The 21,827-nt window shown below is 36.9% G+C and overlaps 1 protein-coding gene across 1 annotated transcript in view; it reads right to left on the bottom strand.

Moving 5' to 3' along the window:
- LOC140234580 (stromal interaction molecule 2-like) overlaps nt 1-21,827 on the bottom strand; it is a 70,887-nt gene that overhangs the window by 28,848 nt on the left and 20,212 nt on the right. Inside the window, exon 5 of the mRNA XM_072314601.1 lies at nt 18,080-18,195. Coding sequence (XP_072170702.1) covers nt 18,080-18,195 — 116 coding nt within the window. The remainder of the gene's footprint in view (nt 1-18,079; nt 18,196-21,827) is intronic.

The following is a 21,827-nucleotide window of genomic DNA, read 5'->3' as shown; positions in this document are numbered from 1 at the left end:
GAGGCCCAAAATACCGCAAACACATTAATTCTTTTAGGCCCATTGGGTATTTGGGTAATTTTCTGCAGAAATTACCTTCTTGTCCTTAGCAAATTGTTAACTATGAATTTTACCGCATGTCATATCCTGTAAGAAAATTATGCGGAATTACTTAAATTCTTTAAAGCTGTACAAAACCGGAAAAATTACAAAGATTTGCCAATCTGAATCAGAAACAGGAAGTATGTTCTTCTAAAATAGTTTACCTATCTACAAATCAGTCATGAATTCAGGCATTGTGAGGCTTTTGAAACTTCTCTGATTGAAATTTAAAAAAATACATATGAACAACAAGCTCAAATGTAAGAAAACCTTGTAATACACTCTACCCTATGTAAATCATGGAAACAGTATCATTGAATAGTGAAAAAAAAAAAAACGAAACCAAAATACGGGTAATAATACATGCATTTCAATGTATTTTTTTCCTCTTGTTTTTCCTCCTCATAATAAAGATCAAGTTCTCAGTTAGGAATACAGCTCCAAAAGGCACATAGAATAGTGATAAGATATGGACTATGTACCAAACAGGCCATAACTACTAGGCTATTTATCATAAAGAGTCACTCTTGATTGATAATTTGTGGATAAAAAGGAACTCTTTAACACTGAGCATAGGCAATTTCAACCTTGGCTCAGGGCTGCAGAATTATGGTCCTCGCAATCCAAGTGCAGAGGTCAAAATTTAAGTAGCATAATATGGTAAATACAACACTGTCTTTATCATCTTGTATATCACCAATAATCAAGAAATATAAGCTTGGTGGAATCAGTATGGTCTTTCTGGCATGTTCATATGAATGAAATAAAGTTAGCCCCCTTTAGACACACTACTCTGAAATACCACAGACATCTGATCGTGTAATATGAATAACCAAAAAGGGTAAAGGGGGGGGGGGGGTTAGTGAAGCTACATACTGAACCTACCTACTGTACCATCACACTCACCACAGGTGGCAACACACTCCAAGCCTGTACTGATTTTCTCTAGCACTGCAGAACCATGGCACACACCTTCATTTGAATATCAAAGACATATCATGCACCCTACCTCTGGCCAAGTTGTATTTTCACAACCTCTGGTATGATGTGTCCCCCCCCCCCCCCCCATATTCCAGCATGAGTCATGACCCATGCTGAGCATAGTGGATTGGTGCACGAATCCCCAAGTTTACAAAAAGTAGCCCTCCCAACGTGACTTGACTTTCAGGAGTGCACACGACTACTACACATATTAGAATATAGGCTCCTTTATTCCATGTCCTCTAACTTAACTGTTGAAAAATAATAATAAAAAAAAATTGATTTCCACATTTCTTATTTGTCTTCTACTGAGTCACTACTGAATGATATAAAAGTTAATATCTTACTGAGCAATTTCCATGATGTATAAATATATACTGGTATGTTTTGAATAAGTGACTATTTCAGGCAAAAAAGATTGTTTAAGAAAATGCCATTTCTGGCAATTCCACCAGACTTCCACAGTTTTGAAGATGTTACACTTGTTTTTCTTCATTTTTGGTGCTTCCACAAACTCCACAAATGGCATGCACCTTCATTTTTGTTTTGTTTTTAAATAAATAGCAATGTTGTTATTATGCATGCTTGTCACAAGTTGGAGCTACAAAAGAAGCATTCTAAGCCTTCCTCCAAATATACTGGTAATACATTCCAGAGGTCTCTCAGATTGAGCTCAAGCAAACAAACATGGAGTCCACACGTACACATCAAGAACAAACATGTTTTGAAAACTCCACAGAGATTATGAAAATACACTACAGCCTCAAAATAGAGCTCTAACATGACTTCCTTTTGAACAGATGAGTGTTAAATAATAAGAAAAGCAGAGTTGCCACTGACTGCAACTTGAAATCAAATGCATGAATCAATACAACTTGCTGATTGATTGCAAGTAAGCATTAGAGAGAGCAAGCTACACATAATTGCAATTTGTTTGGCTTTTGCATTACATTCAAAATTGGATCTTTGCGGACAAGTCTGGATAAAAAAGAAATATGTTACAGCATACTGCCTGCATATTGTCCTGGATTACTAGAGCAAGTATGGGAACTTGTCGCGTTGCTTACAAATATACAACTCATGTCACATACATATGCATGACAGTGTGTGTTACTGTTCAGGTATAAAAATATGCTTTCTTTAACCAACGATCACCTACAGGCAGTTGTCATGTTAAATATATTGAACTGCTATGATGCCATCTCAGTTGCCAAAAAGGCATATTTTTATACAATAGAAATTTATAGTGGGACTTTGGAGGCCAATGAATGCCATAGAAGTACTAGGATGGATGGTTATTACAGAATCAATCATTACAATTACTACCGTTGCAGATGAAAACAGTAATAGGGATAATGATAAAAACCAGCCAATAATGGCAACGATGATATTGAATATTACGGATGATAAAGATAACTGGTGCAATACCTGCAGGTTGATGAGAATGACTTTTTTTCTTGAAGTTTTGAGCTCTGCATCACTTGTAGGAAACAATAACATATTCAAATTGTTTTGTCACCTGTAACTTGTTACTCTTTTCAAGATTTACGCATCTCTTCACTCAAAGATTTTGTCCCATCGTAGACCATGTGCACAATGTTATCACGATGTTGGGATATATACCACACTTCAATATTCAAAGGTAGGCAGACTTTTTGATTTTCACAATTCAAAAGCAACTTTTAAAATTGCATTTCCTCTTGTCAATGTTGCATGATGGCTGCATTTGATATCAAAAGGCAGGCTTCAAGGAAACATGTTTGTGTTTAAACATACATAATGCAGCTACAGTAGTGGCATATGATCACCTAGTTGTGTGTCTAGGTGGGCTAACAGTCATCCTTGAATATGCTGTAGGAATTATCATTTTTGCTCTTATTAAACTGGCAAATATGACATTTACTGCATATCCTACAGGTACCCATAATAGAGACAGATTACATGGAACTGGCTAAATATGCTATATCTCCACAAAGCCAGAAAACAAACCACATGAACTTGCCAATTTGAGAAAAAAAAAGGAACTTTAAAATTGTCTCAAAACACTTTAAAAATATTTGCTATAAATTTTGTGGTTTAAGAGAGGACTTTGATATTTCTGCTATTGAAAAATACAATGTTATCAGTGTTTCTCAACTGGTGAGCCATGAAGCTCTCTTAAAGGTCCAGTTTACCTTTGGGAGCAGTGATTTTAATAATGTTCAAGATATCACATTTGATTCATATGTGTAGGTCTGTTATATCATAAAACATCCTACCATATAACATTTTTGCAATAAAGCATAAAATATAAGGAGATATCAGTGTTTTTCTCAATAAACCGTAACTGTATACGCTTTAGTCTGGAAACATTTTTATTATAACTATTGTTTATATTTTGTGTATTTAACAACACTTGACATCCATTACACTGATTCAAATTTTTACAGTGGTTGTTTCTATCCCTAAATCACATTTTAGAACTATTTTAAAGCACTAATGCTGGGTTTTCGTTTCATATGCAAAAGGTAAATTGTGCCTTTAAGGTGGGCTGGGATGTCAGCAAAAAATTACATATCTGTATAAGCTGTTATTTTCACGAATTTCGCGAATTGCAGTTGGATTGCGTATTTAACAACACGCGAAATTGTCTCCATGCGCTTTGTTAATAGAGCATTGACGTAAGCATCGGCGTCGATTCGCGAAAACAACATCTCACGAAAATGTCTATGACCTCATCATTCGCGAAAATATCTGTACGTGAAAATAATGGTGTATACAGTAATTGAATATAATAGACAACTATAATAATCAAGCTAGTTATGAAAGCAAATGTACCTCACAAGGGCTATACTGCATAATCAGCATTGTCTGCCATTAGTCTTTATACCACAATCATCTCTCTTTGTTCTAGTTAAATCAGTTGTGTTTTGTCTCTTTCAAGACTACCTTTTTTTTTGAAAGCCTTTAATTCTCTTCCTTCAAATGAAGTCAACTCAGATAAGAGATTTAATGCAAGAGATGTCACCATGTCCAATATCTTGATTAGGGTCTGAAATGAAAGGCTAATTGGCCGAATGGTTAGGCCAGAGATGAAGTGACCCACTCAGAAAGTAATTGAGACTAATGTGATAACAAGCACTTTGGCATTACAACAACAAACTGTAGCCCATATTGCATGAATTTAATGTGTGAGAGAGAAACTGTTTTGTGCATATCTATACATGTGTCTCTGTGTGTTAAGCACTTACGAGACAAATTCAATGACAATACTAGCTGTCGGTTATTACGCTACATTTGTCCACTTGATAAATAATAGGCCTACTGTGGCACTGCACTGTAGTACATAGGATCATATGGTATATACAGTGTATGACTTGAAAGAACTGCAGCTGTGATGGTAGCTCACATGAGCCACTGATATGACCTTTTGCATCTGACACTTGACAGGATTTGCTAGAAACAGACTGGTTTACTAATGCAGCTAAAGTCATGGACATTTTCCCCTGGGAATCTCACAATGATCTTTTCAACTCAACTGGTCCTTCTATGTTCATTTCCATACTTAAACTAAAAATGTCGCTATGGCGACTGGTATGCCTCCACCACAATGCATGATTCTCCTAATAGGTTTATAGTACATGTGGACAAAGTGTGATGACAGTTTCACATATTAAACTGATAAAATATTACAATGACATGTTTGTCACAAATGTGTTAAATGTTCACCTTCCTTGACCTAAAATGTAGGTTTAATTGGATGAATGGGAGAGCATGTATTTGAGGATTTGAGGATTTTTACTTGACTTTGACCCTTTTATAAGTTTATGCATTGAGTAATTATCAAGGTATGGAGAAAAAGTGAAGTTTCTATATTGAATAGTAAATTGTTACCATTTTCACATGGCCTGACCCTTGACCTTAAGACCCTAAAATTCACCAGAGAGTCAATGTCAGGCAGAACATGCATAAAGATATACTAAGTTTCAAGACAACTTGAGCCACTTCCGAGATATCAAGGAAGAAGTAAAGTTCAGCACTTTCACTTGATCTTTGACCTTTTGACCTTTGACCTTTTTTTCGCAAAAAGACTTCCCAGAGAATCTCTATTGGGTAATACAGGTATACACCAAGCTTTAAAAAAAAAAAAATCCCGCAGGTATTGCATAAATATAAGGGAAATAGTCAAATTTTGAAAAGTTGACCATGACCTTTGACCCCTGACCTTTGACCTAATGACCCCCAAATTCCCTAGATAATCACTGCCAGTCAGTACATGCATATACACTATGTTCCATGAAGATACCCTGATCCATTTCCAAGATATGGAGAAAAGAGTAAAATTTAACCATTTTCACTTGACCTTTGACCTTTGACCTCATGATCTGAAACTCTCGCCAGAGAATCTTAAAGGTCCAGTTTACCTTTGGGAGCAGTGATTTCAAAAATGTTCGAGATATCACATTTGTTTCATATGTGTAGGTCTGTTGTATCATAAAACATCCTACCATATAAAATATTTGCAATAAAGCCTAAAATATAAGGAGATATCAGTGTTTTTCTCAATAAACCGTAACTGTATATGCTTTAGTCTGGAAACATTTTTATTATAACTATTGTTTATATTTTGTGTATTTAGCAACACTTGACATCGATTACACGGATTCAAATTTTTACAGTGGTTGTTTCTATCCCGAAATCACATTTTAGAACTATTTTAAAGCACTAATGCTGGGTTTTTGTTTCATATGCAAAAGGTAAATTGTGCCTTTAATTGGGTAGTACATATATACACTAAGTTTCAAGAAAATATCTTCAGGCATTGCACAGATATGGGGGAAACAGTGAAATTTTAAGCATTTGACCTTGAGCATGTAAACCCAAAAGATAGGCACAACTTCACCCCTCAAACACATGCATGCCAAGTTTCACTAAGATACCTCAAAAGGTTTTTTAGTTACTCTGTCCACAAAGTTGATTAAAGATGGACGGAAGGACAGACGGACGGACGGACAACCCAAAAACATAATGCCTCCGGCACCACTACATGGCGGAGGCATAAAAATAATCTGCATGAATTTTTGTTGTTACATTTGGCAAGCCTCTGTCAAGCTGCTAGGTTGTTCTAGCTTACTCTAGCAAGAAGCAAAAACATACTTTGGATAGGACATGAAATGGAGGTTCTGTGTGTAAGGAAGTCATGATTTAAACATGAAAAAGATCCAACTTCACTTCCTCAAAATACAGCACGGTGCTAACCCAGTGTATGGTCTGTGCCAAATGCCCATACCAGGAAAAAAAAAAAAAAATGGACAAATGATGCCGACCCCTAGTGGTTCACCTCAGGTGACTAGCGATACTGGTACTCTGCAAACAGTATCAAGTACCCAAGCACCAGTGCCATATGAAGAAGAAGTGGACCAGTTCATTCTACAAGCTAGGCTCCACAAAATTCTGGACTGCACATAAAATGTAAAAAAAAAAAGAAAAAGGAAATAGCGCAAACATCACATAAATGGAAGCCTTCTCATATTTGAAAGTTAAACCATTCCTGTTTAATGTTGTATTGAAAACATTTTCCTGGCTGTTAGTTTTCATGCGTTTGTGCACTGGACCTATTTTCCCACTCTTGCTTCTTTCCTGCCATGGCCATCTCTCTTAACAATGCTTTGTACCAACCTCAATCTCATTTCTTCTTACAATTTACCTCATTATTGAAGCCTAAACATCTGATGTGTATTTACTTTGATTTTGTACTGTATTTTATCATTTTGTATATAAGCACATTCAATGTTATGGTAAATTTAGTTCTGACTTTTGTGAATTCTATGATGTAAAGCAGTCTTTGATTGTTATTTGATATTTCACCAACCGACCAAAGTATATATACATAACACATCAATCACGTTTACCAGTACTGCACTCTACCCACTGTGAAGAATAAATCGCCGACACACTCATTTGATCATCGACAATCCTGCTGAAGTTTCCCACAGTTCCGGTCAGAACTCACAGAGTCAAATGATCATCACGGGTGACTGAACACTCCATCTACATCAACCATGACACTGTCAGAACAATATCATATTTCAGCTAGCTCTTACTGTTATTTACATCATTATGATTTGCCAAACTTTAAAAGTGGTCCATATCAAAATGCATTATGTTTAATCAATCATCAAATCAGCCTCATTTTGGTTTGCCAGTGAGAAAGGAAACCTTATTTCCATTTTCTTTCTGAATGCAGAGGGCATACATGTGTATCAATGATATTCAGGTGGCAGCATTTACTATGCATGCAAGATATTTCATTTGCATAATCTTTTTCACATTGAGACTGAACAGACATTTTGTGAGTCTTTATGTCCTAATAAGGAATTACAGGGGGGAAAAAAAAGAAAATCAAGTACAGCCCCCTTTTAAGAGAAAAGTTTATCATAGCTATTTCCCAAAATTGTGAAAACAACATCTCACGAAAATGTCTGTGACCTTTTCATTTACAAAAATACCTGTAAGCAAAATTAACACTACTGAACAGTAACCAAGGCCACAATAAAATGCTTCTGGGTATATGCAGTTTGAACACATTCACCTATCCAAGTATGCAAAACTAGGAGGTAAAAGGTCTCCAGCACAAACGTACCACATCACTTAAATTTCAACCCATTTCATCCAAGACACCTATTATTCCATCGAATGCACTGATAAGGACTTCCATCATCAATAAAGGAGTATATCAAAGTATCTTGTTGAGTCTTTTGACATAAAAACCTGTTACAGGGTATGTACAGTAACAGAGAATACCTGCTGGCAATAGAAATGCTTTTGTTTAGAGCACTTAACCTATTCCATGGTTGGTAACACAGGTACAATACTGCTACAATCTGCCTATGATTCAACAATACACATAGCGTGTTCGCAATACCTATGGTAGGACATCAGTAGAAAGCTTACACACAGTCCATCAAATTGGCAATTCAGCTGCATAGAGAAATACAAATTGATAGTCATTCAGTATGGGAAGACACGCTCAAGGTCCTTCACTTGGTCAATGACAAAAAGGAAAGCAGACTTTTTATTGGAGAAGCAGCCTATTTGTGGACGTTTTGCTTGCCAACATAATTTTCACAGCATCCAATGCCCATTGGTTGAGCAATAGGCGGGAGATAGGAGAAGACACAGAGAGACAGAAACAATGAAAGAGATAGAGAGAAAAGGAAAGAAGCGTGTGTCGAGGTAGTTGACCCACGCTTCTCATGAGTCATACTAACGACATTTCAAATTCTGCATCATGCTTCAATCGTAGCACAAAGGGACGAAAAGGTCAAATTCTTTTCCCCAACACCTGCAACCCTGCCCAACATCCCATCTTCCCTCTTCAGTCATTGTAATTAAATAGTTTGGGAGTGGAGACACCTCAGTGTGGGAGCATGTAGTGTCTACATTATATGCAAAAGTCACAGTTCATTCTAATTTCCTCCTGCATCCATTTTAATGTCACTTCAGACATCTAGACAAATGAGCATATCCCCTTGACGAAAAAAGAAAAAGAAAAAAGAAAGAAGGATATCTACCAAACAATGCCATGCATTTATTCTTCTGGAATACCTACAACTTTGAAAGGTTAGTTACAGCATCACTATGTAGCGTGCTTACAGGCAACGGGAACAATGCTCCCCTTCGAAGCCATATCGTTGAAGACAGTAATCATCATTACAGATCGATTCCGTACCCCTGAATCTCATGATTCCTTTCCCAGACAAATGAGGGGGTGGGCTCTGCTCCTTGCCACTGACAAACCTTTTGCCTCTTACATACCGGTATGGTAAGTACACCAATCTGGGTCTGAATGAGTCATTGGTCAACACAGTTTCAGTGGCATCTCAAGGAGGAAGGATTGGGAGGGGGGGGGGTGGAGATAGAAGAGGGGAGGATGATTAGCATCATCCACCCATGACTTCTTCCATAGCAATTTGTCTACATCATTGTAGGTTCTCTCACAGCACTAACAAGGGTCATTATCATTTAAAGGGAAGGTAAACCCAAAGAACAATGTGGATTGAGTGAAAGCAGCAACATTAGTAGAACACATCAGTGAAAGTTTGAGGAAAATCGGACAATCGATGCAAAAGTTATGAATTTTTAAAGTTTTGGTGTTGGAACCGCTGGATGAGGAGACTACTAGAGGATATGACGTATGAGTGGACAACAATACAAAGAAAATATAAAGGAAATTCAACAAAAATTCACTTTTCTAGAATTATGAAAAAACAATGGACCAACCGCTTTCAGAAAGCAGGGGGAATAATTGCTACCCTTAACATATATCAATATCAAGTTGATGGAATTTGTAATTTTCATGAAAAATGGATTTTTGCAGAATTTTCTTTATATTTTCTTGGTATTGTTGTCCACTCATACGTCATAACCTCTACTAGTCTCCTCATTCAGCGGTTCCAACATCAAAACTTTAAAAATTCATAACTTTTGCATCGATTGTCCGATTTTCTTCAAACTTTCACTGATGTGTTCTACTAATGTTGCTGCTTTCACTCAATCCACATTGTTCTTGGGGTTTATCTTCCCTTTAAACATGAAGATGGATGCCTATGGTTAACTCAACCATACAGGAGACAGTGCCCTGAGAGCATCTAGGTCTAACAAGGATGATTTATGAAAGGGATTCACAGTATCAACATCTCCTTTTAACATGAATTGCCTCTAATTACAACCCACAGGCACCATGGAATCTAACATCAATGCAACTGTAATGATTTCATCTCAAGTGTATTAAATCTAATATCATTGAATTCATGCATACCACAAATATGGTATTAACTGCTGCATGTTAAATTTTGCCCTGATGTGATATGCACGTCGGCAGTGCACATTGATAATCTGCTGCACAACCTGGCATGGATGTTATTTTTATCACTGTTTATCGAGAAGTGAGAGTACACTAAATGAACATGTAACATGTGAAATACATGTACAGTTTTACAGTCCTATTTCCTGATACAGATACCATGTTTCTATATTACAAGTAACAGGGTTCAACACTAACTTTTTTTTCTCTGGTGGCCTGTTTGCGCCACAAAAATCTTTAAATTTGAAATTTGGTGGACCAAAAAGATATGCAGTGGAACGAACTAAAAGCAAGCGTAACAATCCATTTTGAATCTTAGTTGCCTGATTGAGCCACCAAAAGACAACCTTTTGGGAAATTTGGTGACTTAACATCATTTTTTTTATCTATTTATTCATTTTTTTTAATTTATTTTTTTTTTTGGGGGGGGGGGGTGGCCCTGGGCCATCAGGGCACTGCTAATGTCCAGCCCTGCATATGACATTGATAGCATTTAAAAATATATATTTGTTCTCTAAACCAGCACAAGACCTATCTCTTTTTTTCTTTTTCTTTTGATTTGATTTTGCAGATGACAAAATCCTGCATGAATGTCAGGGTCATATCTTCCAATGTTCTCAAATTAACCTTAAATTCACTAGGACAACTATTGTGTGCAATCTATAAAATTATACAAAATATAATTTATATCTGAAGATTGAAGTGCATATCCAGATGATTAAAATCCTTTGTCTTCCGATCACACCGGAGATTTAACTATATGTTATACCGTAGTTTACATTTCACTCTTACATGCACATCCTGTGCAAGTCATCACATCATTTCAAGTACTAAGTAGCTTTACAGTTGACTAGTGCGACACCATATCTGTTACAGCCCTGTGTACAATGACCATACATGGAAAAGAGTGGAAGTGGTCTTTATACACAGCTGGTCACTGTACCCTAGAGGGGCAGAAACAAATGTCTGCTACATACAGGTGCCCACATACTGTAGACAGGTTGTACTGTACATACAACATAAAAAAGTTTTGTTCTAATGTCAAATGTCACACTGTGTTACACTGTGATAGACAGACAGACAGATACAATACAGATATCTACAATGTATACATACATATTGTATTTACTATGATAATAATACATTTTCATAAGGTATCCATAGTACATGGTTTATGATCACATACATCGGGCCTATCCGGTGCTTGCATCTAAAGCCAAATAATTTTCTCACAATGTGGGGCAGTACAAATATACACATCCTACATAGCTGACATTTGCTATACTGTATCAGGTGTCTATGGTGAGAGCATACTCTTCTTGTATAAATAGCATGGTTTGCATCAGCCCCTTTGTATACTGCATGATCAATCATAAACAAATAATTGACCTTTGGGCACCAGATATTATTATGATTAGATCATTCATAAGGTCAGTACGCATGCATTCCTGCCCTCTCCTCCCATCTGAATCAGACATCATAGGTAACTGTTTCTTTTGACAGAACTACATCTACTGCTGTCAGTATCTATGGTAGATATCAATCCAATCAAACAATGAAACAGAAAAACATGTAGGGACAGACTTAAAGATAAATGCCAGGAAATATTCTTTCTAATACCAAAGTAAAGCAGCAGATTCAAAGAGAAGGCATGTACATGGCTTGTACAGCCACATGCTAGCTTCCTTTGACAGTTGTAAATGTGCACATTGTAGGTTGATTGATTGTTAATAGGTTGTTGATTTGATGACAATATTGCAAATACAGTACTACATGAAACAGTATGTGAGGGAAATCAGCAGTAGAGGCTTGTTTATAGAATGATAGGTTAACATTCATCATTCATTTATTCCCATGCTAAGATCAGAGCAACACCACATAATCCATGGCACATTTTCTTTCTTCACTGCCAAGCCAGGGGCATAGTTATTTAAAGGTTCTTATAACAATATGTTACAACAGTCTGCACCACAGTAACAAATGCCATATCTACATATGATTTATTATGGCCTACACTGTAGATGTTGCTATGGTAGCTACAGTACGTGCTTGTTGTACTGAGAGTAATTCGAACATGAAACTACAAAGTAGGCCAACAGCTTTTAATTTGAGCCCTAAATATTCTTCACTGTAATTCCCCCTCCCAATTTATCATCAAAGATGATCTCTGTTTTAAAAATCAAAGGGGCCTAGAGAAGGAGGTTACTGTACAAAGATTAAAGGCATAATTTACCTTTTGCAGATGAAATAAAAACTCAGCATTAGTGCTTTAAATATATTCCAAAATGTGAGTTTGGAGTAGAAACAACCACTGTAAAAATTTGAATCCATATAATCAATGTTAAGTACTGTTAAATAGACAAAATATGAACAATAGGTATAATAAAAATGTTGCCAGACTAAACCGTATACAGTTATGGTTTTATAAGAAAAATACTGATATCTCCTTATATTTTAAGCTTTATTGCAAAAATTTTATATGGTACGATGTTTTGTGATACAACAGACCTACACATATGTATCAAATGTGATATCTTAAACATTTTTTAAATCACTGTTCCCAAAGGTAAACAGGACCTTTAACATCAATGGGACATGGGAGAGTGTGAAACCGTGGGAAAATGGTAGTAATGGGTTTATTGTACCTTGACAGAAACCTCTGGGTAGATCTTATCTCCAGGTAAACCAAATGGAAGCCAAAATACCATGAATGTGTATCATACAATGCCACAGTCTCATTAAAACTCTCTGTTTCTCTCTCTCCCTCCCTCCCTCTCTTTCTTACAATTGATTAAAAATAAAATTGCTCATCAATTCCTATAAAATACAGCCAATACAAGCCAGCATAATTGTGTTAATGGGGCACACCCAAATTTATGACATCCTACATGTACAACACCAATTTCCATATAAGAATCAAATGCTCACATCATCAAGCGATGTCAATGAACAATATGCTAGCCACTCTCTAGTTTCTGTAGGAATAATTTTGAGTTGTTCCATGCTCAAGTCCTGTGTAAACATCATAAGGATATTGTTTATTGAGTTGCTTTAAAGGTGACATTTAACAGATCCATTTTCAATAAAATTTGCTATCGTTTAGATAATCAGACAAAATGAGGTTATGACTCGTTGACTGAATAAAAATGAATGACATATTTTGAAGATCATAACGTTACTGCCTCATTTATTGCATGCACGATTTTCATTATCTTCTCTTTTGTCCTTTTTTTTTTTCAATAGACAGAGGACAATGTAGCTATCTTCTTGCTCAACATATTTTGCTTAGATAAGAGACACTTCCCAAGTACTGGGAGTTCTTGATGAGGTGATAGACACACTCGATGCAACCAGACAATGCTGAGAAGATTCTATACTACAGACAGCTGGTCTCAAAAACAAATATGTAACCTATCATATTAGAAGGAGTTACAAGTTGTTGTACTGACACTACAAAATACATAGCCTTTGTTGGGATGCCATGGGTTTTCAACCATTTGTATACAATTCATCTAAATCTTCAGACTGTGCATGTCATTACCTGGTAATGAGAATTTGAAATATGCCATTTATTATAAGAGGGCAAAATGTTTGATTGTACAAAGGCTTATTGTGGCTGATCCAATGAGGGTATCAAGGTATGAGTGACTGAATTTTTCTTTTGACTGGAATACTGATTAAGGAAAACTAGTTTAAATATATTTGCAATTAAATTTCATTTGTGTGTGTCTGACACATAAACAGAGTTTGTTGAGATTCAGAACTTATTTATTTTTTGACCCTGAAAAAATAAATGAAGTTATATTGATAGTAAATACACAAGTAGAATTGTGTCGGAGCCAAATAATGAACTATCCAGGGAAGCAGCCGTCTTATATGATGCACTACAAAGAAGGTTGAGGATGTTGTTTTCAAGGAAATGAAATTATTCCTTAGTTAGATCATCATCATTCAATTCACTCTGGTTTTACTGGAAATCAGAAATGTTCGTGTGCATTATAATTTCACGAATTCTACGAGAGCTAAGATTCACGAAATTGAATGGAAAAGTTCTTGCCTACACTACATGCATTACATGCCAGTACCAATTTTTGAAAATTTCATGCTGCGTAAAACGTTGTCGGCTCCAATTCGTGAAATTTCATGCCATGAGAATATCTCGTTTACAGTATATTGATGAATTTCATGTATTGATCAATAATTGCACTTGAGGAACACGCCACAAAATCAGCCCAGCACAAAATGGCAATGTTGTACGAAATACACAGCAGTAGTCGGCAGCATTAGTTGCACGCAAAGCCTTACTGCAAGCATGTGAAGGCAGGCTATATGGATCTCCTATACAATGAACAAGGAAGTCTGGACTACGTCTATTTACACACAAGAGGAGAGAAAACATTTTATGAGAGAAGTATCTTAAAAACACATTACTGCAACAGAGATTCCCCGTCATGAGATATACATTGTAGTTGTTACAAAATATTTGTATGAATGTGCAACCCTTCTCACATGTGAAAAATATCCTTCATGCTCCCATTTTCTGTTTACTTCATCGCATTGTAACATGTCACTGTGCCAACATACACAGTGCATGGTGTACATTCAAACATGGATGAGCTACACGTATATACCTGTATAGCACACGTACTGTAAACTTCAGTCACATGTGAATTTAAACGGTTGCACACACGTTCATTGTGTTCATATCAAATGCTGGCATTCAATAATCATACCCTGGACAGCTCGGCAAAATTCATGGCATTTTACTCCGAAGAAAGATACAAACAGACTTTCTTCTCTGTTTTTAAACATGTTTCATTAACAATGGTTCTTGGATTACCTTCTGCTTGAATAGATAATGCAATGAGTTCTGACTTTGATGAAAATCACAGAGGTTTCCTCGAGGGCAAATTAATAATTGTTGATGAAATTCCACAATTGCTGATTTTGAAAAAGGCTATTGACTCACACATAGCTTGATTTTGAAAAAGACTATTGAGTCTATCACACATAGCTTGATCATGAAAGCGGTAAGAAATCTTTTGGTCCCTCAGGTATGACAATTTCTCAGGATCTGATTTGAGGAAGGCTGCACGCAAGAAGACACATTGTTCCACTTTTAAGTTAATGTTAATATACAGAAGGTGCACCGCAAGGCGCACGGCCTCGCATGGGGTGCTACGCTACGCATGCATAGACCAGCACACAGCCTCATGCGGGGTGATGGAGGAAAGCTGCATCAGAGCTTACAAAGCCTCACGGGTGCGTACGAAAGCACACAAGGGCGCATGGATCCACACTGGGGCGTAAGAGAGCGCACTGAGCCATACGCACCCTTGCGAGGTAGCACGCACCTGCACACAACTGCACTAGGAGACTCCATACCATGGCCATGGGGGCATTTCATTACTTTATACTGTATAAGTGGATATTTTCACGCGACTAATTTTTTGCACTTGGCTCGGTAAGAAGAGTTTTGCATGTTTTTAATACTGCAGAATCAAGATATCAACTACTGGAACATAAGGGCATCAGAAACATTCACGAGCTTTTATTTTTGCGCAAAAATTTCAACATCACAAAAAATTTCCACTTTTACAGTACTTGGTTGACTGAAGTTAAGTATTAGAATGTGATCATGCAAAAACTAACTTTGGTCAAGGAGTACAATTCACAATCAACAATAAACTTTACATAGACCGCGTTTACAGTGCGAGGCTCGGCCGCGGCTCGGCCGCAGCCGAGCCCAGCCCCGCTTCAGTGTAAACGCGCAAAAGGCCAAATGCGAGGCCAAAATTGGCCTCGCATTTGGCCTCGCTCTGGAGGTGGTCTCAGCCGCGGCCGAGCCACGGCCGAGCCCGGCCTCTTCTTGGTGTAAACGCAAACTGGGCCAAATGCGCGGCCAATTTTAGTCTGGCTTCCAGACCCTCTGCCCGTACTATTTCGCTATTCACGATATTAACCCCCTCAACGTGGAAAACTAGTATAGTTTAAGGTGGTTTTGTTCTGCAAAGGATTTTTCCTTCGGCAAAGGCCGAGCCGCGGCCGAGCCCGGCCCCGCACTGTAAACGGGGTCATAGACTATGATGGATTTAATTTTTCTATAGTACTGAAATATGGCCAGAAATACTGGTACATACGTTTTTACCTCAGTCTCATCAACTTTGATAGTATGACTCTCCCAAATGCATTTACGTAAATTATGGCCTTACTCACTTTTAGATTCTTTTAGTACATATGTAAAGCTTGTAAAGTCACTATTACTGATGGTTATTTCAATAAATTTCAGTGTCAAGCCTTGAGCATAAATAAAAGAAGAACATTATGATCCTGGTAAAAGATGAGCTCCTTTCTATGTACTGATATAGAAAAGAACTTACTTTCATTCAGAATTCTATGAAGAAGAAGATATCCTCACTGATGTTGCAACTAAACATCTTTTTTTTTTCTTTTTTTTTTTGAAGCCAACAGTCAGTGACCTTTGACCTCTGACCCCGAGGAATTTTGTCCAAGTTTAAACCAGCATATCAATATCTCATATACAGATGTAGCATAATTATGTCGTATCTAGCTAGGTCAGGAATCACATATTATCTAAGAAAGTTTCCTTCTTTAAATTGTGATAAGATAGAGCATCAGCTATGCTCAAACCAAACAAGCTTTCACAACAAAGTAGGAAGTCATGCCTGCTTCACACCTCATTGCTGCTGCTCTGCTGACTGAAAATAAAAACACTTGTGCCCTTGGCCTGAGCTTCTCAGATACTATGTCCATTATGGCTTATCTTTCAAAACTCATTGTTAAGGATATGACATTGATTTACATATGGGACCAAAACCTGCACATTTTACAGAATAAGTCACTCATATACAACTATAGACAATAAAGCTAGATTTTGGGGAATGGTTGAACAGTTGTGTCATGGCAATAAACATGGGAAGACACCTGCTATACTAACAGGTTCCACTGCAACTGGTTACTTTCCATTGTTCAGATGAAATTGTACGGCAGAGCAGGTCAGTATTCTATTGATATCTCCTTTCTCGTCTATATGACTCTTAACCGGCATCAGCCTGGTAATAAAATGCACAGGAACAAGGAATCAAGTCTTTTGCCAAGTACCCTACACTGTAAGTTTCTTTATTCGTGTGGGCATAGAATGATGGTCTGGCACTTGGCCTATCTTCAGAAGTTGTCTCATATTTCACTTCCACTGTACCACAAGAGCATTACCCCTCCCAGCACCACTATCTCAACATACCATTGAGATTGTGCAAAGACCTCACCAGTGGTACCGACAGAGTTAATGGCATACTTTATCCCAGGACCTGATTCCTTTCTGGCACATCACTGACGTTACGATTATGAAGGGCGAAAGAAAAAGAGGTACAATGTAAAAATGACATGTGTAACATCTTCTGAAGAGCTTGTGACCTCTCCTACCTTTGGGCGGACCAAACAGGACAACGTCCATGGCTTTCACTGAAATCTTCTGCCGATGGAGGGGATCACTTATCCCTAAGATGGTTAGCATGAACTGAGGGTTGTTGGCTGCCAACCTGTGATGCAGGAGTGATTTTTTTTTTCGATGATGGGGTGGGGGTGAAAAGAGGTGCCGGAAGAAGGCAATGGGGAGAGGAAACAGAGGATGGCGGCAGCAGCGTGACAGTCGGGATGTCAAGGCAGGCGGGGGACAGACCATGCAGAAAGGATAAGGGGCAACCAAATAATTCAACCAAATTTCATGCAAACAGTGGCAAAATAACAATAGAAGAAAATCAGCAAAGTACAAGGTGGGAGAAAAAAAGCAAAAAAAAAAAAAAAAAAAGAAGAGAAAGAAAAATGACATCGCTTCAATGTACAAGAAGTAGTAAAGTATGACAGAGCAACAGCAAGATGATAACACAGAGGAAGTCAGAATTTACATGACCAAAAGGGGAGAATGCAAGGAAGGGGCAGTCAGAATGACCACAAGGAAGGTGTTTTTTTGTGTGTGCGGTGGTGATGGCGGTAGAAAAGATAGAGCATGCAATATAGAAAAGAAATTGTGTCAAACAGATATGCAATAGGTTAGCGGGAGTGGTGAGAAAGACAAGAGGAGGAGAAAACAACAACAAAAATAGGTTATCAACTCAGATATCATTCAAGACGTACAAGTTTCCAATAACTTACGTTTGGGAGGACCAAAGAGCACCACATCCATGGCCTTTAGGCTTATTTTCTGTCTGTGTTTGGCATCTGTGATGCCCAGAATGGCTGTCATGAAGTGACCGTTGTTGGTAGCCAACCTGGAGGTGGTTAGTGGGGTGGGCCAGTGATGAGGTCAGAGGTCAAAGGTGAAAGGTGCAAAAGGGTGCAGTCAAGACAAAGACAAAAACAAAATTGCAAGGCACAGGAGACAGAGAAAGGTTTGAAGTACACATCCAGCACAATCAAAAGTCACAGGGAAAAGTGACAGAAACCACGAGAAGTTACAATCATGAAGGTATGGAGGAGAGTTAGGAAATGAGAGCCAACAGGACAAAAGAAAGAGAAATCACATTAAAGGGTGATTAGTGAATGCATAGATAAGAGGATTGACAAAGAGTGAAGAGGTGAAGTCATTTGCATTTGAACAAAGAGTGATGAATACCACATATATCCACCCAACCCATAAAAAAAAAAAAAAAAATTAAAAGTGGGCAAAAAGAAAAAAGGATACAAGTGAGATTGACCCAGATTTCAGTTTGAGGAGAAAGGGAAATACACGTACATGTAAAAGTGTCATTAAGTGTAGAGAACCACCCTCCAAAAAAAAAAAAGGAAAAAAAAAAGTTCAGAAATTTTACCAGCCCATGATATTCAATGTGCGTTTTTAATTATGTTGTTTTTTTGTTTTGTTTTTGTTAATTGCAAATTATGTAAAGTAAACAAGATAAAGGAACCAGGAACAAAGAATAATTTTGGTATTATTTCATTTTTTTTTTTTTTTTACAGCAAACCAATATGTTAAAGCAAAGTATTAAAGCAAGAAAGAAGGAAATACATGACACGTGTACATTACATACGTACATTACATGGGTAAGAATGGTAGTTTATGCCAGATATTAACAAGAATTTGTCACTGAAGAAAAATTCACGTGTGATTTGTTTCAGGGTTCCGTCATCAACAACAGTCATTAATATATCATTTAATTGTGCATGCATGAACAGATTAAGTTAGTGTTCAGAGAATTGAACGATGAGATGTGATGAAGAACACGAATGAAACAAGAACCATGTCAGCAGAAAGGTTCCATTTCCATGAGAGGGCACATCATTCATTATATGGTAGGGTTTCATTGTAGAATGTTAGTAAAGTAACATTGGATTAGTTTTTGGGGGATCACAATGGGGAAGGAGAGAGGAAGAATGGGGAGGAGAGACAGAATGGGAGATTAGCCATAGCACTCTCTTCAAAACCCACAATACCTTGCATCAAATTGAATAAAGCATGACGAAGTAGCGCACATTCATATGCATGGATACCAACAATACAATTATGTGTGTCAACAAGTATTGGTCAATACCAGCAAATTTCATTCATTCATTGCAAAAAGCTCCTAATGCATGTTTGTCCATGGCATGGGCAAATAATATCATGTTTAGATGAGGACAGTGAGTTGCTTTGAGAGTTTTAAAAATAAATTTTGTCATTTTCGTTTTTCATGAAGGATTGTAAATCAATGAAATTTTAAAAAGTCATGTCTACCAGTTGAACTAGTATGAGCTGTAGTCATAGTTTTGTAATTCAACTGTTTTACTTCTAAAATGTTTTAATTTCGAGGGCCATGTTTTCACCTCATCAGCTTCTGACTTAAGTAAATGGCAGACATTTGAAATTTACCAGTTAATATGGGCAGGTAATCTAAAACATGTCTGATTCATCTATGTATCTTTGCTTGGCTCTGATGCCATCATCATTCTCATTTTAATTTCTGAGAATAGCAAATATCATGCAGAAATTTACTCTTGGAGCTGGCAAGGAACCTGGAATATAAGCACTCCAAATTGACTTTTCAAAAGTCAAGATACATAGTTTAAATGTGAGAGGATACTGCATCAGTTTTTACCTCTAGCAGAATTTGTCATTTTTTATTACAACCAGTCACGAGTTCTTCGATTGCAAATATTTAAATACACGTGCAATGTAAAAATACATACATAATGGCTGAATGTATACCGGGAGATACCATCTACTCAATCTTTTCAATGTTTTACTGTGACAAGAATTATTATTCATGGGATGCCTATATTTGTTCATCACCACAGAAATACCTGCATAACATTCACTCATTCAGAAGACAGTGACGGGACTACAGAAACGATTCCTCTAGAAAGTATCTTGCTTCATTTAAGAAATTTCCTTTTTTTTTTCCTTCCATTCTATCAATCTTGTTTGCTTTAAAAAAAATAAAATAGGCTTCTATACATATTTGACATTGATTCTTTTCACAATTCACTGCTTGCATCTGTATATGTAACAAGCTTTCAACTCACAGGGAAATTCTCATATCTTTGAACTACATGTACATCACGACAGAACAAAGAGAAACTGGTTTCCTTGTCCAAAAAAAAAAAAAAAAAAAAAAAAAAAAAATACTGCTAATGTAATTTACCTTGTCTGAGATGAAAGATCTTCTTCTAAACTTTTTTTTTTTTTTTTAATGAAAATAAAAGGTAGGCCATTCACCTATGACAGTTCAGCTAGCATAATACAAATATATATATATTTTTTTCAAACTGGCAGGCACACATAGTTATTTTGGCCCAAGCCCTCAGACATACAGTAAGAGCTGTAGTTTGGTTTGAAGTCATCTATCTCTTGCATCTGTAAAGTGATTTATCAGCTGTCAGAAAGGGCACTAAGTTTGCAAGTCTGCCTTATTTTAGATGAGTTCACATTCAGTTGTGGCAAACAACAACAACAAATGTTTTGGGTAAATATGAACATCGCTACATGTAAAGTTTGGGATCACCTGACATGTAACGATACCCCAAATTCAATTATTTTATTTGAAATGCCAAGTTAGAACTATTCTGCCATTCAGGGGAAAGAACTTGACACACTTTAGAGAACCAGTCATTGCCAAGTGCACCAAAGCCATAATACAACGAAATAATACCACCTGCACAGGTTAGGCAACCAAGCTATCCCTGTATGCTAAACGAGCTTTATTGCAACTATAAAGAGCAGTAAGTATACCAACCACACAGAACACTAGTGACAACACAGACTTAACCATCAGGTCACAGTAAGTTTATTTCTAGGGTTGGATGCTGTATCTATCTTTCATAATTTCTACTGCTTGTTAATGTATTTGATGGTAAAGAAAAAAAAAAATCTTCAGTTGAGAGTTTTTGTGTGTCATTTTGTTTGTTTCAATTTGCAGAATCGTATTCATCACTTAATACCGTAAATGCAGAAATTAATCTTCACTTATTTCACTCTACTTTGGGCTTGCACGAATTCTAAAACCTGCAAAAATATCTGCACAATTTCATCTGCACAATTTCATCTGCATTTTCATTTTGAATGAGTTGACAATTGTGCAAATTCAAGAACCTGCAAACATGCTTTTGAGCCATTACGGCTGTAAGTGTGAAAAATTAATCGTGCGAAATAATAAACCTACCCTGGCCACCAACATACACTGGAACTTGTCCAGTTTGAATACGTAATACATGTACTGCTCTTTTTCTTTACATGACAAAAATAAACAAAAAGTAATTTGCAGTAGCAATACCGACCAAGATGGTTACATTTAATATGCCATGTTGGATTTCCATTAATGCAGGCAGTCCTAACTATATTTGTACTATACAGTGTTAATATCACGTCACAAAACTTCCATTGAGCAATTGTGATGCTTATTGCTCTTGTCTGTGTTGAAACTTTGCT

The sequence above is a fragment of the Diadema setosum genome, chromosome 11 (assembly GCF_964275005.1).
Source record: "Diadema setosum chromosome 11, eeDiaSeto1, whole genome shotgun sequence".
Lineage (NCBI taxonomy): Eukaryota > Metazoa > Echinodermata > Echinoidea > Diadematoida > Diadematidae > Diadema > Diadema setosum.
Note: the sequence above shows the minus strand (reverse complement) of the source record. Positions and strands in the feature narration are given on the sequence as shown.